Source organism: Pelodiscus sinensis, chromosome 1 (genome assembly GCF_052426305.1).
Source record: "Pelodiscus sinensis isolate ZL-2025 chromosome 1, ASM5242630v1, whole genome shotgun sequence".
NCBI classification, from domain to species: Eukaryota; Metazoa; Chordata; order Testudines; family Trionychidae; genus Pelodiscus; species Pelodiscus sinensis.
The window spans coordinates 232,727,133-232,744,295 of record NC_143052.1 but is presented as its reverse complement, the minus strand read 5'-3'; the positions used below and the strand labels follow the sequence as shown (position 1 = coordinate 232,744,295).

General features: G+C 36.8%; 1 protein-coding gene across 2 annotated transcripts in view; it reads right to left on the bottom strand.

Moving 5' to 3' along the window:
• ATP10A (ATPase phospholipid transporting 10A (putative)) overlaps positions 1–17,163 on the bottom strand; it is a 157,240-nt gene that overhangs the window by 32,443 nt on the left and 107,634 nt on the right. For both annotated transcript variants that reach the window (XM_075916477.2, XM_006116091.5), the window contains exons 4-7: positions 14,993–15,099; positions 14,761–14,892; positions 12,596–12,726; positions 10,226–10,478 (exon numbers count right to left, since the gene is read on the bottom strand). In XM_075916477.2, coding sequence (XP_075772592.2) covers positions 10,226–10,478; positions 12,596–12,726; positions 14,761–14,892; positions 14,993–15,099 — 623 coding nt within the window. The remainder of the gene's footprint in view (positions 1–10,225; positions 10,479–12,595; positions 12,727–14,760; positions 14,893–14,992; positions 15,100–17,163) is intronic.

Below are 17,163 nucleotides of genomic sequence, written 5' to 3'. Positions count from 1 at the left end.
TCTACTTTTAGTATTATATTGCAGCTTACTATAAGATTGAATTATACTATTATTTCAGTGTAACACAAACTAGTCTTAATTGAACAGCAGTAGCATTTGACTAAAGCAGATAAAATGAGTAGCAATTTAATTCAGTACACTGTTTGCCTCATCTTCAACTAACTGTGATTAGGCTATTGGACTCTTCAGTTGCTCACAAGTCCACTGATGCACATTTTAAAATCTCTCTCCACTACGTTTTGTTTGCTAAAAATATATAAAAATTTGCTTTTCAGTTACAGTCTGTGAAGGAAAAAATGAAAACTAATTGTCCTGTAGTAAAGTTTGGGAAATTTTGTCCCATGTATTTCTTTCCACAAAAAAATTCAGAATTAATCGCTCTATGGTACTTATAAAGCCCTTATTATCATAATATCTGAGCACATCACAATCTTTCCATTTTACAAATGGGGAAAGACTAAGTAACTTGCTCAAGTTCATATATAAATCTCTGGCAGAGCAAGACTAGGGAACCTTGTTTCTCAAGTTATAAGCTAATCACTGGACCATCTTTTCTGTCTGGATGAAATCCTAAGCAAAATAACCATGACAATGCTAGGTAAAAGTACAATGAATAATCAACCTCAATAAGCCATCAACAATAATTTTTGAAACCTCAGTCTGTGGGTATAGTCATAATGTAGCTTGCTAACACTGTAGGATTGAAAACTGCTATGCATTGGAATGGTTGGAGTCTATTAATTATCTACTGCAGAGCACAAATTAAGTATACATAGAATTAAGTTTGCTTCAAAGTTTTCCCAGCAAGATTTCCCATTTTTAAAATCAAATCTTTAATCAATTGTGTAACTATAAAAGTTTATGATAACACTTATGCAGTTTAATCAGCATAAGGAAGATGTCACCGAGCAAAAGAAGTGCAGAGCAGTCCTGGTATAGCACATATCTATTTCTAGCTGAATTCATTATTTCTAGGGTTGTCAAATGACTAAAAATTAATTGTGGTCTATCATGAAATTAAAAACACACAATCACAGTTATAATCACACTCCGACAAATATTGTAGCGCAATATTATGACAGTGTAACTTAGAAATATAGGGTTTTTTTTTAAATAACTGCACTCAGTAACAAAACTATGTGAAACTTTAGAGGATACAAATCCACTCAGTCCTACCTCTTGTCCAGCCAGTTAGTAAGACAAACAAATTTGTTTACATTGATGGGAGAAAATACTGCCTGCTTTTGATTTACAGTGTCACCTGGAAGTGAAAACAGGCACTCACATGGCACCTTTGCAAGGTATTTATGTGCCAGATATGCTAAACATTTGTATGCCCGTCTATGCTTTGACCAACATTCCAGTGGACATGCTTCCATGCTGATGATGGATTCTGTTTGATAACAATACAAAGCAGTGCAGACGGATCATTTTCATCATCTGAATCAGATGTCACCAATGGAGGGTTGATTTTCTTTTTGGTGGTTTGGGTTCTGTAGTTTGTGTGTCAGAGTGTTGCTCTTTTAAGACTTCTGACTGCATATTCCACACCTTGTTCAATTTCGGAAGGTACTTTAGATTCTTAAACCCTGGGTAAAATGCTGTAGCTATCTTTAGAAATCTTACACCTTTTTTTTGCATTTTGTCAGATCTTCAGTGAAAATGTTCTTAAACCGAACAACATGTGCTGGATGATAATCTAAGACTGCCATAATATGAAATATATGGTGGAATGCAGGCACAAACTTAGAGCAAGAAAAATACAATTATCCTCTAAGAAGCTCAGTCACAAATTTAATTAACACATCAATTTTAAAATTAGCATGAGCAGCATATCCTCTGAATGGTGGCCGAATCATGAAAGGGGATACAAATATTTAGCATATCTGGCATGCAAATATCTTGCAATGCCAGCTACAGAAGTGCCATGCAAATGACTGTTCTCACACTCAGGTTACCTAAATAAGAATCAGGCAGCATTATCTCCTGTAAATGTAAACAAACTTGTTTCTCTAAGTCGTTGAGTGAATAAGTAGGACTGAATCGACTTGTAGATTCTAAAGTTTCACATTGTTTTATGGAGGAATGAAATGGAGCTACAAGGAGACTGGGCCCTGATGCCCCTCTGGGGGGGCGGAGGCCAAGAACGATGCTATGGGGTTGAAGCCTCACACCCCAGCTTTCTCTCATCCTACCCTCCCCAATCTAATCCAAAGTCCTGTGTCCTGGTGCCCAGAACGCTGGCCCCACTTCCTAGTGGTTACAGTCCTAAACCCCCAGTGGCTGAAGTCCATAACATCTTGTTTAGAATTAAAGACATTTCAGAGATATAGACAGAGATATATTAAGGACATTTCAGAGATATATTCCCAAGGTGTCAAACTCTGAGGTTCTACTGTACACACTAATGTACTCTGGGAAACATGCTCATTTTCATTCACCTGTTTTCATCTCAAATCAGTATTATCAATTCACTTTGCTAACCATCAAAGACACATTTTTACACGTCATCCTGCAAACTTCTGAGCAGCACCCTCCACTTCTAGCATAATCCACAGGAGTTGTGGGCACCCAGAAGCTCACTGGAACAGATTTGAAGGAGTCTAAGATATCAGACTCAAATTTTGCACAAGCAATCTTTCTTACAGTTGAGAACATGCACCTGAAGGGCCTACCAAGGGAATGTTACACTGCTCTATATTTTGTACCTTTTCCAGGGAAAAGGACCAGACAAAGGTTACTTTTAATCTTTATAAAATGTTTCACACAGCTGGTCAAGCTCTTCTCCAATTATACTGGTTAATAATAGGCCACTGCAGTTTGGGCTAAGTGCCTGACTTGCAGACTTTTTCCAAATAAATATGAGATCTTCACATTCAGGAAAAAGTTTCTGTTTTGAAAACATCTTTCAAAATTCATGAATCCAAGCCCAAACCTGAGCTAATTATTATTTTATTCCACAGACATACAAATCAGAAGCTAAGTGAAAATGCATTGCATGGAAAATGTACCAAAGTTCCCTTTGCATTTTTTTCTGTATAATTATTCATTTCTTTTGTCTCTTCTATTTTTTTTTAAAAATATTTTGCTTACGGCAAAAACATACAGTAAGTGTTTCCCTAGAATGACATTCAACAAACTTATCACTTACACACACACACACACACACACACACACACACACACACACACACACACACACACACACACACAAACTGTAGTCATCTCTAGTCTGCAGAGAAAAAATGAAAATATTCTGTTTCCAGGAGATATTTGCTTTAGAACTCACACTTGTATACATTCTTGCCATTTTAAACCAAAGCTTTACTTCTTAAGTGAAGTAGATATAAGATCACAGTCTGAAACAGATACCTGATTCTCATTGCATGAGAATTTGTGCTCAGAATAATTAGTTAATCTCTGGTGGTCCTCCAAATTTTCAGGAGTGTACACGAGACAAGGCTCAGGCCCACAGAATAGGATTTTGGTTGTTTCTGAAACATTCTTATATCTTGTATGATAAATATTAAGACGTTTTTAAGAAACTAGGATATGTGGTTTAATATATTCACTATAACTAAGGTTCAAAACACTTCAACTGTGCAAAACATGTTTCTTTAGGAATGCTATGTTCTTTCCACCCACCCATTCCTCTACCCTCAAATTCAGAACCTTCTTCTTTGAGCTGCACGTCCTGAAATACATTGTTGCAGGATGGTTTCCAGTGTCAATATCTTTTACTGACTTGAATACTCAGTCCTTGGACTTTCCTCATATAAAGGACTCTTTATTCAGAGTAGATATGTACATACCTTTCAGAACCACAGTAACGTAACTGAGGAATGTCAATTTACACAATCGCATAGTTCAAGTTATACAACTTTTGTATTAGCAAAGTAACCAAAAAATCAATGCTTTTTCCAGGAACTAAGAGTATCACTTCTGTTCTGTTTATGTTCAAATGTATCAATAATCTATTTAATATAACTGCACTGCACTAATAATCAACCAAGCTATGTGGTGAGTTTTTTTGGTAAAGATTTTATAAGGAATGTAATTATTTTAATTAGCCCTTTGCTTCACTTAATATGAATTGACCCTCCATATCATCTTGTAACCTGCCCTGGAATAACATCATAGCTTCCCGATTAGGCTAACGGAGTCACCCTGATATGTTGGTAATTAGGCAACCTACACCGGGCAAAGCTCTATAAATGATATCTTCCAGGTAAATTACAGTCAGTATTCCCCTTCCATACCAGAGATTTTTCAGCTGCTCTATTCTGTGTCAGGAATACAACATTAAGAACAGTGCCTTGCCACCACAAGCTTGAAGTAAGGGAAAGATAGAAATTAAGCTTATTTAATTTAGCAAAAACGGAATGGTTATAGTGAATCCCAATGTTAAAATGCATATAAATGTGTAATTGTTTAGAATTGTAAGCACTTAAAAATTAATAACGGCAGTTTAAGCAGTCATAGTTAGGGATAATAAGCGGGTGGATTTGGAAAAATTTGGGCCATTGGAAACAGGAAGGCTAAAATGAAATAAGGTCACTCCAAAATGTGAAGGGAAGGGTCACTTGAGAATGGTGCAGGTTTTCAATCAGGTCCAGCTTTGCCTGACACATAAGCGCAGGCTGTGACTGGTTCATAAGAACAGACCAGTCAGGGAAGGCTTAAAGATGATTGGTGGATGTGCATGCTAACGATAAGGATTGAGGAAATAGCCAGTCAGAATAGGCCAAAACCTGTATATAAGGCAGAGAAATGACAGGCTTGAGTCAGTCAAGATAAAAGCAGGTGAAGAAGCAGGAGAGGAAGAAAAAAGGTCAGAAGAGTGCTGAAATCACTGATGGGAGGAGTCATGGCAGCAACGAAGGACCTTTGGACGGAGTAGAGGAAAAGAAGATGGCAGAGAAATAAGCAAAAGGACCATAGTATAAGGAACCCACACACTCCTTAAGATAATAAAGTTGGATGTTTGTGTAGGTGTCTATTTATTACTAAGTGTTAATGTTTAAGAAGAAACTTGCTGTTACCAACTTAAATGTGACTGATCACCACACCTAGAAAGTAACTGTAATGCCAAACTGAACTTAGCACCTCTGGAGCTTAGTGCATGAATCTCTACCACTTGAGTTAAAAGCCACCTGGCTATCAGCTAAGGCTGTAGAATAAACTCATTTTTTTCTCTTTGTAATGGTCTAAGTGCTACTACATGGAACAGCACACCACACCCAGTAGGTGTGTGGGTTACATAACCACTTAAAAACTATTTCCAACTATATGGTATTGTAGTATTGGATTCTCTGATATGCATCCCTGGGCTAACGTGATTAGTGTTTTGCTTCTTGATATATGTTTTTATGGTATATTGTGTCAGAAAATACTTGCACATTGAATAAATATTATTTTGTTTTTCAAAGAATTAGTGCCCAAGTGTCAGTTCTTCGATTAGAAGGCTGTATCTTTGTCCTATGGATGAAAAGGATTAGTTTATCCCTGGCAAGTTTTCCAAGGATCAGAGGGGAAACCCTTAGTAAATCTCTGACCATTCCTTTCAGGTGGGCCACCTCTGTTCATGAATGGAATCAGACAAATTGACAAGTGGATTACTGATCTAAACAGGTCATTGTAAAGGGCGCCTGCAGTCTCCTTTTGGGTGTAGCATCTCAGACTCCATTCCCCATAAAGGGCAGTGCATAACACTCAGAACAGTCCTCTTCTAGCCTGTAACCACTTCCAAGGTAGGAAAGCACCAAGGGTCCCTCCCTTCCTTCCCTTCCAGTTCCTTAAGGAAGCCTCACTGAATCTTTTCTTCTTAATGTCTGAGAACTATTTTAATTCTTATGAGAATTTCCCAGGGCATAAACTTAGAGAAAACTTCTTCTGTACATTGAAGGTCTCAGATTATATCCATGCTGAATGCCAATGTGCTTCTGTGTTATACCGGGGTTAAAACTCACAGTACAAAAATACCATTAAAACACACAGTTCTGGCTTTGCTGACCCCACTCTCTTCCACAGAGACAAATGAAACTATTCTTTCCACAAAGCAAAAGACACTGAAATGGGGGAAAAATAGCTAAAAATGTCCAAAACTTCCCATCCTGTTAGTGGTAGGGAAAGGGTTAAGTGGACTGTAAGGAAAGTGACTTGTTACCCCCTGTAAACAGAAGGGAAGCGAGCAGTCATGAGGGAGCATCAGCCAAGAATTGAGTTGATCTTTACAATCTTTTTTTTTCACATTTTTTCTGTTAATAAAGCCAAATCCCCAGGATGGATGCAAGGTGAGTTTGGACTGTGGAAATTATGTCTGTGGGTCAGGAAGGGGGTAAACATCTGCTCATAAGAAAATAACAGATAGCCTGCAAGCATATCACAACCATCAAGAAAATCGACTCATCGATGAAGCACAGCTGGCTGAAGCTAAATCCAAGCAAGCCAGAGGTGGTGCTGGTGGATTGAGGAAAGCAATCGAAAGAGTTCACTGACATGGTTCAGTCTTCTTTGGGCCTCAATACACAGCTGCACTTGATCAAGTTAGTCTGTAGTTTAGACATGTTCCTGGACTTCTCACTGAACGTAAGTTCTCACATTACTGTATCCAGTTTCTACTATCTCAAGTTGCCTAGGAGACACCATCTTGTCTTGGTAGATGATGACCTGGACATGGTTATACACAACTCTGTCACCTCCAGTTTGGACCAGGGAAATGAAATATATCTGGACAAAACATCATCAGCCCTTAGGACACTCCAACTCATACAGAATGCTGCAACAGTTCTCAGCAACACAGGCTACTGTAAGATCACCACACTACCCTCTGCTCCCTATACTTGAAATAGTGTGGGAAACCAAGTTCAAGGTCTTTGTCCTGATCTTCAAGGTGCTTCACAGTTTATGCCCACGATAGCTAAACAGATCTCCTATTGTGAAGAATATTGTGACTGACAGATCTGCTTCTCAGGCATGTTGGTACTTTCTACCATAAAAGAGTTAAACACGTTGGTTCAGGTGATAGAATTTAAATTTCTCAGAGGCTGGTTGAGACTGTGGCATGAACTCCACACAGAAAATATATACAGCCCTGAGTTTGTTAGGGAAGGCAAGGTTGAAATGTACATAGCATTTAATTTGGAAGGTGGTGAGGTTTGTGAGGATCCTTATTTTCTGTGTGTAATTCATTCCACAGTCTCAACCAGCCCCTGAGAAATGTAAATTATATAACATTATATTTAAATTATTATATATAAAATATTGTTACATCATTTAATATTATATTAAAATAATATATATGTATTAAACCAATACCAAAATCCTACCAAAACAAAATTCTGCACTGTACATGCAATTTTTCACTGTCACAGAGGCCAAGGGAAAGTACACCAAGCACCTGTGACAATAGTTAGTTATGCTGCTTATTGCACTGCTGGAAAGTGCTCAGATACTGTGTTGATGAGGGCAGAATAAGAACTTACACAGAATTAAAAAAAACAACCTAGAACCTTTGGATGAATTTTCAGGATGTGAACAAAGTTTGTAGCATATCATAGGTCATGGAACAAAGCTGAGAAGACTGTGGTCAATATGCTAAATGAGTTACCAGGTTCCACCAGATGACATTCCTATATAAGCTCAAACCAAGACACACAGAGTAGAATTCCGACTCCAAATACTTGGACTCCTATAAGGCACTCCAACAAAACATGAATTGTGGATTTCAGCATCCAAATAATGGCATTAGTGTTACTGTTATAAATCAGCTCTTACAATGATATTGACATTTATCTCATCACCTCACACACTAGTCACAGTTTGATTCCTGGTGTCAAATTACTACAATGAAAAGAAATACTGTGACTAAGAGAAAAAAACTCAGGCCTTTAAAAACAATAGATAAGATTATGCAGGGAGGCCAATGGGTTTTGTGTGGCTTTGGGTCCTTAGTATTAAATTCGTTTTAAACTTGCATATGTGGTGACACTGGATCTTTTTATATGTGGCAGATTTTAGAGCTCTCTAAACCTCATTTGGAATCCATAACCAGAAATGACTAGGACAGCTGGATAGCATCAGTTATTAAAAATATCCCAAACACAAACTGGTGGGATTGCCGGCTTCTTGTATGTGTAATGGAGGGGCTTCCTGCAAATCCTTTGAATTTAAACACAGGAGCATAAAGTGTTATAGATGTTCCTATTGACAGGAAAAAGGGTTGAAAGAGAGATCGTATGAGACCTACATAGTGGGTAATCAGCAGGTGAGAAGACAAGATATCAGTGGAATAACTTCATCCAAAAATGGGCACGAGGAATAGGCACTTACGAACAAAAACTGAACAAACAACAAAACAAAACAAAAAATACAAAAATGAAACTTGAGTGAGAACACTTATTTATTGTGCCATTGATCCTAAAAATTAAGACTAAAACCAATGAAAATTATGACCATTTATACACTGAAAAGCAAAGAATTAGTGCAAGCTCATTTTATATAAAGAAGAGAAAATGAAAGCTTCAAATATTATGAATAAGGTGGTAATCAATTTAAAAATCAAATTTCAATCTGAAAATTTTGCTCCGACTAGGATTACAAGTGAGCATAAAAATGCCTATAAATGAGAGAAGATAAAGAAAAATACTACTTTCCTTTGCATACTATGTGTATTTGATAATTTTGTACATTTCAGTTTCATAGTTTTGTTTTTATTATTTTTTTAACATTTATATTCTAATACTAAATCACTAAAAAGGTATGGATACACTTGAAAATTGATAATACATTGTATGACACAATATTTGACCCTTAATTTCTTCTTTACTTATCCATCAAGACACAAGTTTAAGCTTTTCTATTTTCACTGCATCACCTGATGCAATCTAACCCATGAAATACTCCTCTTTTTGTACTATTTTAGTGAACTGTAATGTTATTAACTGCTGGAAAAAACACAATATGCTCTGAAATCGGGGGGGGGGGGCAGATAAACAAGAAGAATGAAGGTAGTAGTATGGTCTACTATCTAGTGCACAGAACTGGGAGTTAGAATGTATTTAGATTCTAATTCTACTTCTGTCTCTCACTCATTGTGAACCCTTGGGAAAGTTGCAGCTTCTCTTTTTCTCAGTTTTCCTATCAATTACAGAGGGTTAAGAATAAATAATAATAATAATATCCTTCCAGCCTTGTTAAATGCACTAATTTCTTCTCAGGAAAAGTGGTGAAAGTGCAATATGGGATTACTATTTTAAAATATTTTAATATACAAGTAAATGCTCTCTGTAATTTAAACCTCCATAATATTCTGTTACATGGGATCTCACACAATTTTAAATGATTTTCTTAACTTTAGAATTCACCTTTAATAAGTCTCTCTTATTCCTTTCATGGCATGTTAGCCGAACTCTCCAAATGAACTTTAAGGAAAATATAATGTACTTCAGGTTAAAAAGCTTAATTACTACGTTGAGAAAGCCAGTACAATATCTATCAAGTATGCAAAGAAATTTGAGATTGTAACATCTTTCATGTCCCAAAGGATGAGCGGGGAGCAGGGAGGATAGCTTAATACAAATTTCACAAAAATCACAAAATAGGAAGTTATTTAATAATTTTAAGAGGTTGACGAGATGACACATGGGTGACAACTAAAAGCAACCTCATTCCCTTGTGGTAATGAATTACATTGTAATGCTTCAAAAGTCAGATACTTGAGGATGTTCTGTTCAGTTGCAATATTTGTTTGGCAGCAAAACAATGTTAACTCAGAGATACCCATTACACCAAGGCACTGAAGTGAACAGCATAAAGCTAAAACAGATGAAATATTATTACAACAGACTCTGCTACTGTGTTAACATGAAAGCCATACTAATAACCTTGTTCACCTTTCATTCTTGACACTAAAGAGTATCTTGAAGTGAAGTTACACATGAGGGGACAAAGCCATCAGTTTAGTCCCATTGATATCAATGGTACTATTATGTCCTTAAAGTAATTTTTAAATGCATTGCAGGATCAGCGCGTAAACCCAAAGAGAATAGCAATGTTCGTAACACATTCAAGATCCCATAAAATTATAATTCTGAACTGAACTGTGATGCACATATCATAAATCCTACACAATTTGTTGTTTGTTTTAAGACCATAGTAACTTTTTTGTGTGAGTGAAATCAAACTAAAGTAAAACCATTGGACAGGAAAAAAGACATCAGGCTCACCATTAGCATCGTGGGAATACTCTATGCCAGAAACAGTACATCTTCGGAAAACCATCTTATTTTCAGTAAGAGTACCAGTCTTATCTGAGAATATATACTGCATCTGCCCTAAATCTTCTGTGATGTTTAAAGCTCTGCACTGTAGTTGAGAGTCTGTCTCTTCATCATATAAATCCTTATCTTGATGAATGAAATATACTTGGCACACTTTAACTATTTCAATGGATACATACAAAGAAATTGGAATCAGAACCTAAAATACATAAAAACACACTAATTAGGAGAAAATAGGGGCAATAATATAATATTAAATTGGTATAATCTAATCAACTTTATGGCCAACTAAAATTACAAAGCGTTTATGTACTATACTGTACCTTAAAGAGTTTAATAGGCTTAGACTCAATATTGTAAAGTAATTAGAATGTTTGCAAAGAGTTTATTGGGATAGATTAAGAAAGCCTATGGTGCAACTGAAGAGCTGAAATCCATAATTATGTCTGGAAATGTGATTATCAAGGTTCGGAGAGAAGCGAACGCTTTCAGAGTAATAAGATGAGCTTGAAAGAAGCTAGGAAAGGGAAAAAAGAGAGGTGGTGGGGGGGGGGGGAGAACATATAGTACAGTCAGAATCCGGCAAATACAAAAGCATATGTTGCATCAGAAAATAGATGAATAGCTCCCAAATTGTATCTGTATAAACAACAGGCTGTCACTAAGTTAGCTTTCCAAGAACAGGGGAGGTAAAATGAATGATTGGCGGAAGGTTCTGCAGAGAAAGCAATGTTTTCTGTTGCAGTTTTTGAGTGGCAGTTCAGCCAAACGAAGAACATATTTAGTAATTGCTGAACAAAGTGTTAAGACAGTTTTTCTGAAAAAAAAAAAAATTCAGCAGTTTCTTGGGGATTTTCAAAAAATCCATGGAAGACACAATTTAGAATATAAAATCGCCTTGAATGTTTTTCAATGCAGAAATTCCTGGTTATATACAAAATTCATCTTGGCCAATTAGACTAGCAATATTTATTATAGAACCTATATACGTTCCATATATAGTTATTTAAACAAAACCTATAGTAAAGGGTGCATATTTAAATAACTCTGTTCTGAGGTTTTTTAATAGAAAAAAAGAAAAAAAAACCTTGATACATTAAAATAATAAACTAGAAATGGCAAAGGTAGTTATTTAATCCATCCCTTTTCCGTGTTCTCTTCATTATTATGCTATTTTCTGGTGCGGTCAGTTCTAGTTTTACATGTTCCAAAGACAGAGACATCCACACTTCTCTTGACCACAGCACAGTATTCAACAATATAGTAGATCTCACCATCAACAGACTTTCTTCTCCCTCTATCTCTCCAGTATTCACCTCCTACAGATAGGTGCTGAGTGATGACGACTCTAATCATTGATCGCCTGTATAACTTCTAAACCATTTGGAGCCATTAAAGGGTTAAATTCTGGAATGAACCTTGGTTTTATAAGGTAACTACATTCTAACACCACAGGTTCTAAGTGTTCCTTCAAGATAGGAAAGTAACCAAGATTTTTCAGCATGGCATCCCACTAAGCCCTGGTCTACCCTAGGGAGTTATTTTGAAATAACAAGCGGAATATCCACACTACCAAGCTTGTTATTTCAAAATAAATGACTGGTTGTTTTGAAATAACTCCTGCTTGCCACAATGAATAACGTTATTCACTAGTTATTTCAAAATAGCGGTAGTATGGATGCCCCAATGCTGCTACTTCAAAATTATTACTCCCCAGAGTCATTCAGTAATTATACCCCAGTGCTTCCTGGGACTATAAGTCAAGGTAATGCATCCATACTAAGGGAGCCTGCCTCGGACTAATTTTGAGGCTTCCCTGTAGCGTGGACACACTATTTTGAAATAGTTATATTGGGAGTTATCATCTCAAAATAAGTTATTTAGAAATAATTTCCGAAGTGCGAAGTTTGCTGTTCCTCAACAAGCCCCTCCTTATTGTAACCCACCTTGCTTGTTAAAAAAAAAAAACCACATCTAGAATATTTGGGACAGAACCTTAGCAGGTGTGAATTATCATGGCTCCATTAAAGTCAATGACACAAAGACAATTTGGAACACCCGCCTGTTGATTTTTTCAGAGCTGTTTTCATTTTGGGCACCATTAGCACATTCATATGGCGGCTTTGTTTTTCTGATGATGAAATATTTTATTCTTCTTTTTCATGTTTTATTATATTGTATCTTATTGTATTGCCTTTTAAATGCTTAATTAGCTCCTTAAGCTCCTTGGTGGTAGAGGTGGGACTCTCTGTGTATAGATAATTATTGTTATCATTAAACTGTGAACACAGGAACCAGCATGCACAACTTTGTTACCTGAAATACTATTATCATTGTCAAAAATAAATATACTGCAGCTAGAACCGGGGATAAATAGTTGCCATCCATCCCTGGAACATTGAAAACTGGTTTCTTCTCACTATATTGCCACACCCATAGGCCATGACCTGCAAGAAAGTTGAAATCAATGAAACTTAAATTAATGCCAAGAAGTTAAAACAAAAACCACTGGTTTCCTGCAAAGGAAAAAATGGAACTTGTTCCTTTTCAAATTTTGCTACAATTTATGAGAAAGGCCTGATTTATTTATTTATGGGTGGGGGTGGGAGCTGCTCAGCTTGAATTACCTTGAGTTACTCAAGTCTTTTCTGCCCTGGAATCAACCATAAAAACTAGTGAAATGGTGGCTGTCACAAAAGTCAAAAGACTATTAACTGCGCAACTGAGGAGAAAGAGATGTTAGTCATATGATTTCAATCTCTTTGCTTACTGTCTTTCTTTGTTAACTCCTATTTAATACAAGGAAAGTATTAACATTTTAGAACAGCAGCGATGCCTTTACCAAAGATACAGTAATTCTACCCTTTTTATTAGGGTCTGAGAATAATTAAACATAGCCTGAGAGACATATAAGAGGACCTTCTAGCCCAGCCAGGAAAGACCCGAGTTGATAAGTCTGATATTCATATTAAAAATAAGCAGAAAAAAAACCAATATCTTAACTTTCCCCTCTTGAAACCTAACAAGCTTTCAGGACCTTTCTCTTTATGTTATAAAGCTACAAAAAAGGAATAAAGCCAGTTTTAAAAAGTCCTTTGTAAGGGTTCTCTGTCCAGTTTCTAAACTGCCCCTTGTCCCACACTGAAATAATGATACATAAAAATGACATTGTCTCACCGAATATTTTCACAGAATCATAGAACACGAGAACTGGAAGATCACCAAGTTCAGTCCCCTTCCCTCATGGCAGGATCAAGCACTGTCTAGACCACCCCTGATAGATGTTGATCTAACCTGCTCTTAAATATCTCCAGATGGAGATTCCACAACCTCCCCTAGGCAATTTATTCCAGTGTTTAATTACCCTGACAGTTAGGAAGTTTTTCCTAATGTCTAACCTAAACCTCCCTTGCTGCAGTTTAAGCCCATTGCTTCTTGTCCTATCATCGCAGCTTATCAAAGCGGCTGATTTTCCGGAATAAGTGGCCCAGTGTAGACACAGCCATCGGATGCATCTACACTGCACTCATAACTCGAAATGAGCTACACAATTTGAGCTACGCAAATTGCTTAGCTTATTTGGAGTAAGTTTTGAAACAGCTTATTTAGTAATTTAATTTCAAAATAACCCGCTATTCTGAAATGTCCCTTATTTCTCATGAAACAAGGCTTACAGGAATGTTGGAATAGTGATCCCATTATATTTTGAAATAACGGGCATGCTATTAAGAGTTATCTCGAAATAACTCTGCAGCGTATATGTAGCCTAAAAGCCAGAATCCTTCTCAAGATAATTCCAGCTCGGCAGCCCAAAACTGAGGAACCCTCAATTTTGTAACAGTAACAGTAGGGTAGTGTTTGGCCCTCAACGTTCATCTTTAAAGGGAATTAGCAATAGCAGGAAAAAGTCAGTGCTAGTCTTTTCTTTGGCTTCCCCTTTGAATTTGGTCTTCATATAATTTTTATTATGCTAATTTGGATACTTTAGTATGGTGGGTTAATATTGTATTTTAGGAGTGTCATTTTTTAAATAATACAGCTATGTGAATGGTATTGTGCTAGTTATGTTTACTCTGTATTCATATATCACCTTGGCAACTAAGTAAAAGTACAGAATTTGGCAGATAGTCACGAGGAGTTGTTTTCAATTATATCAGTACTACTTCTGAAGTAGGGAACTACTCATTGCTACTGAAGGTGTCAGAGTCTGACCTAATAGTTAATCCAATTTGGTTTAGTATTTGTATAGAGTAGACTGTCATTAAAAGATTACTATTTGAATGTGCTTATGTACTATGCTGATGTTTTCTACAAAAAAACCCCGCAAAAAACAAAAAACAAAAACAAAAATGTTACACAGAAAAGGAAGTAGTTACAGAAATCAAGAGATAGAAGATACATATTTCTGAATCTGTAAAGTAAAGCATTTGACTCTTAGGATAGACTTTGATCCTTAGCATTTATTTTTCAAGAGGACTTACCAATGGCTGAAAATAGACACATGACTATCAGTATGAGGACACACCAAAGGACATCAATATTCATCTGTCTTTCAAGCTTACTGCGCTTGTAACGTGGGCCACTGTTATTTAATAAAGCTTTAGTCTCGTGCCCTGCAGAAGCAATCACATTAAACAATAAAGATATTTGTTAACGATCTAAGGAAACTATCAAGTGAACATGTAAAGTAAAGTAGAAGGAGTTGTCTTTTACCTGCATAGATTACTATCCCAGTAACCTCTTCTGTGTTCCTAACTGTACAGCCACGCAACAAAAGGTTTTCTTTATCTAATCCATCCCTTTTTCCACTTTTATGTATACTGCAAAAGATTTAATAACAAAATCAAAACATTCAGTTACTGAATTGTATCACCATTGAGTAAAATAAACTACAGATTATCCCTGGGGTGGGCAATGAAAAAACAAAAACAAAACAAAACATGGCAGCCCGCTGCATCTTTATTTACCTGTGCCACCACAGGCATTAGGTGATCACAGCTCTCATTGGCTATGGATCGCCGTTCTTGGCCAATGGGAGCAGTGGGAAGAGGCGTGGATCAGGGTGTTGCTTTCTGCCACTCCCATTGGCTGTGAATGGTGATCTGCAGGTAAATATAGAGGTAGGGGCCTGCCAGAGACTAACTCTACACACCGGATCTGGTCCATGGGCTGGAATTTGCACACTCCTGAATTATTCTCAAAGCTTAAATAGTTAGATCCTCATACAGTGGCCTAAGGATAAAGGACACAGATATTCTCCAGATGATATATTTGTGCCCAATGAAAGGGAAGTAAAGGGGCAGGATGTATATGCATGAGAGCAGGATGACTGCACTATATGTTTCTTACTGATCTACAAACAAGACATGGCATGAATTTTATAATTATTCAAGTCAGTGATGGAGGTTCTAATAGTGGCTGTATGGCTGAGTTTTGCATTTAGCACAGTAACTTAAACTTTCCTCAGATGATTAAAAATGTGTCATGTAAGGCATTAACAGCATAAGGGAATAACACAAGCACCATAGCCAGAGGTTAAGAATTAGGTTGGCTAAAATGTAAAATTCACAGCTAACAGTTTTCCAGAGAAACACTGCTGGTTTGATACAGCATGTCAGTTTAGACATTAAATACCTTAGCAATTCCATGCAAGCATTGAAAGAAAAAATAAGATAATGAGTTCACTAAAGAGCAAAGGTGGATAAGATCATATATTTTATTGGACTATTGGTGAAATAGACACGCTTTCAAACTACATAGAGCTCTTCTTCATTTGAATAGCCAAGAATCAATAATTTCTGGCTCTTGTCAGATTGTGGAAAATAGTTTTCCATTGATATATGCATCAGAAGAACAATTAACACAGCTGACTCCAATTAAATGTAGAGAATGTGCAGAACATGGCACATACTCTTTTTGGGGCATTTCCATTACAGATTGGCTTGCAGACCATTGTAATGATCACTCATATCCCTAGCATTATTATACAACTGTCCAGAGCTGTAAGACACAGCCACACCTAGGTTATTTATCATGAGCTGCACAACTTCAGCCAGGTTTGCACTAGTGTGGCTAAAACCCATTTGTTTGGCCCTCTGAACTGAGAAGTTAGAAAATGAATGTAAGCTGTCTATTAGTGCTACAGCAGGTGGTGAATCAACTACAGCTGGTCCCCGAGTTACGAGCAAGTTATGGACCAAACATTTGGCTGTAACTCGAAGTATTCGTAACTTGGGTCCCATTCGGTTACATGGTGACCGCGCTGTTCATAAGCATGGATTGTGTTCGTAACTCGGGGACCGCATTGGTCATAAGTATGTATGGTCGTAAGTTGGAGACCGGCTGTATTTACAGACAAATACTTGGCTTACTATAATTATCTTGCTACAGTTTTAATTTCCTTTCTCATCAATTCAATGAATTTGTCATCTAGAGTTGAGAACAGGAAGGATGGCTTTCCCCTTCTGTCAATAGTTAGCAAGGGGACAGAAATGGGTCAAACTGTAATATTAGCTCAAAAATCCCCTAATCTTTTCCACAGCTTTTCGACTCTTAAAACTCTTAATACAGAAGCCAACACCACAAATACTTAAACTGTGCAACTACCACCACCACACGCTGAAGAACATGTCTTCAGTATTGCCATTCTGAAGTAAATTGGCTTCTGCAGTGTCATATCAGAATCAACCCTACCAGACAGTGATTTTTTTCAGTTTTAACCATGCTAACTCAGAGGCTCAGTGCTGTGTACCCCTCATATGTGACAGTTGCTTTGGATGTTTCCAAGCTCTAAAACCTTCTGTAAAAGCATATGATTCACCGAGAGAAGCTTAATTGCAAAACAGCAAACATTTCTAGTAAATGAAAAATATATAACCCAATAT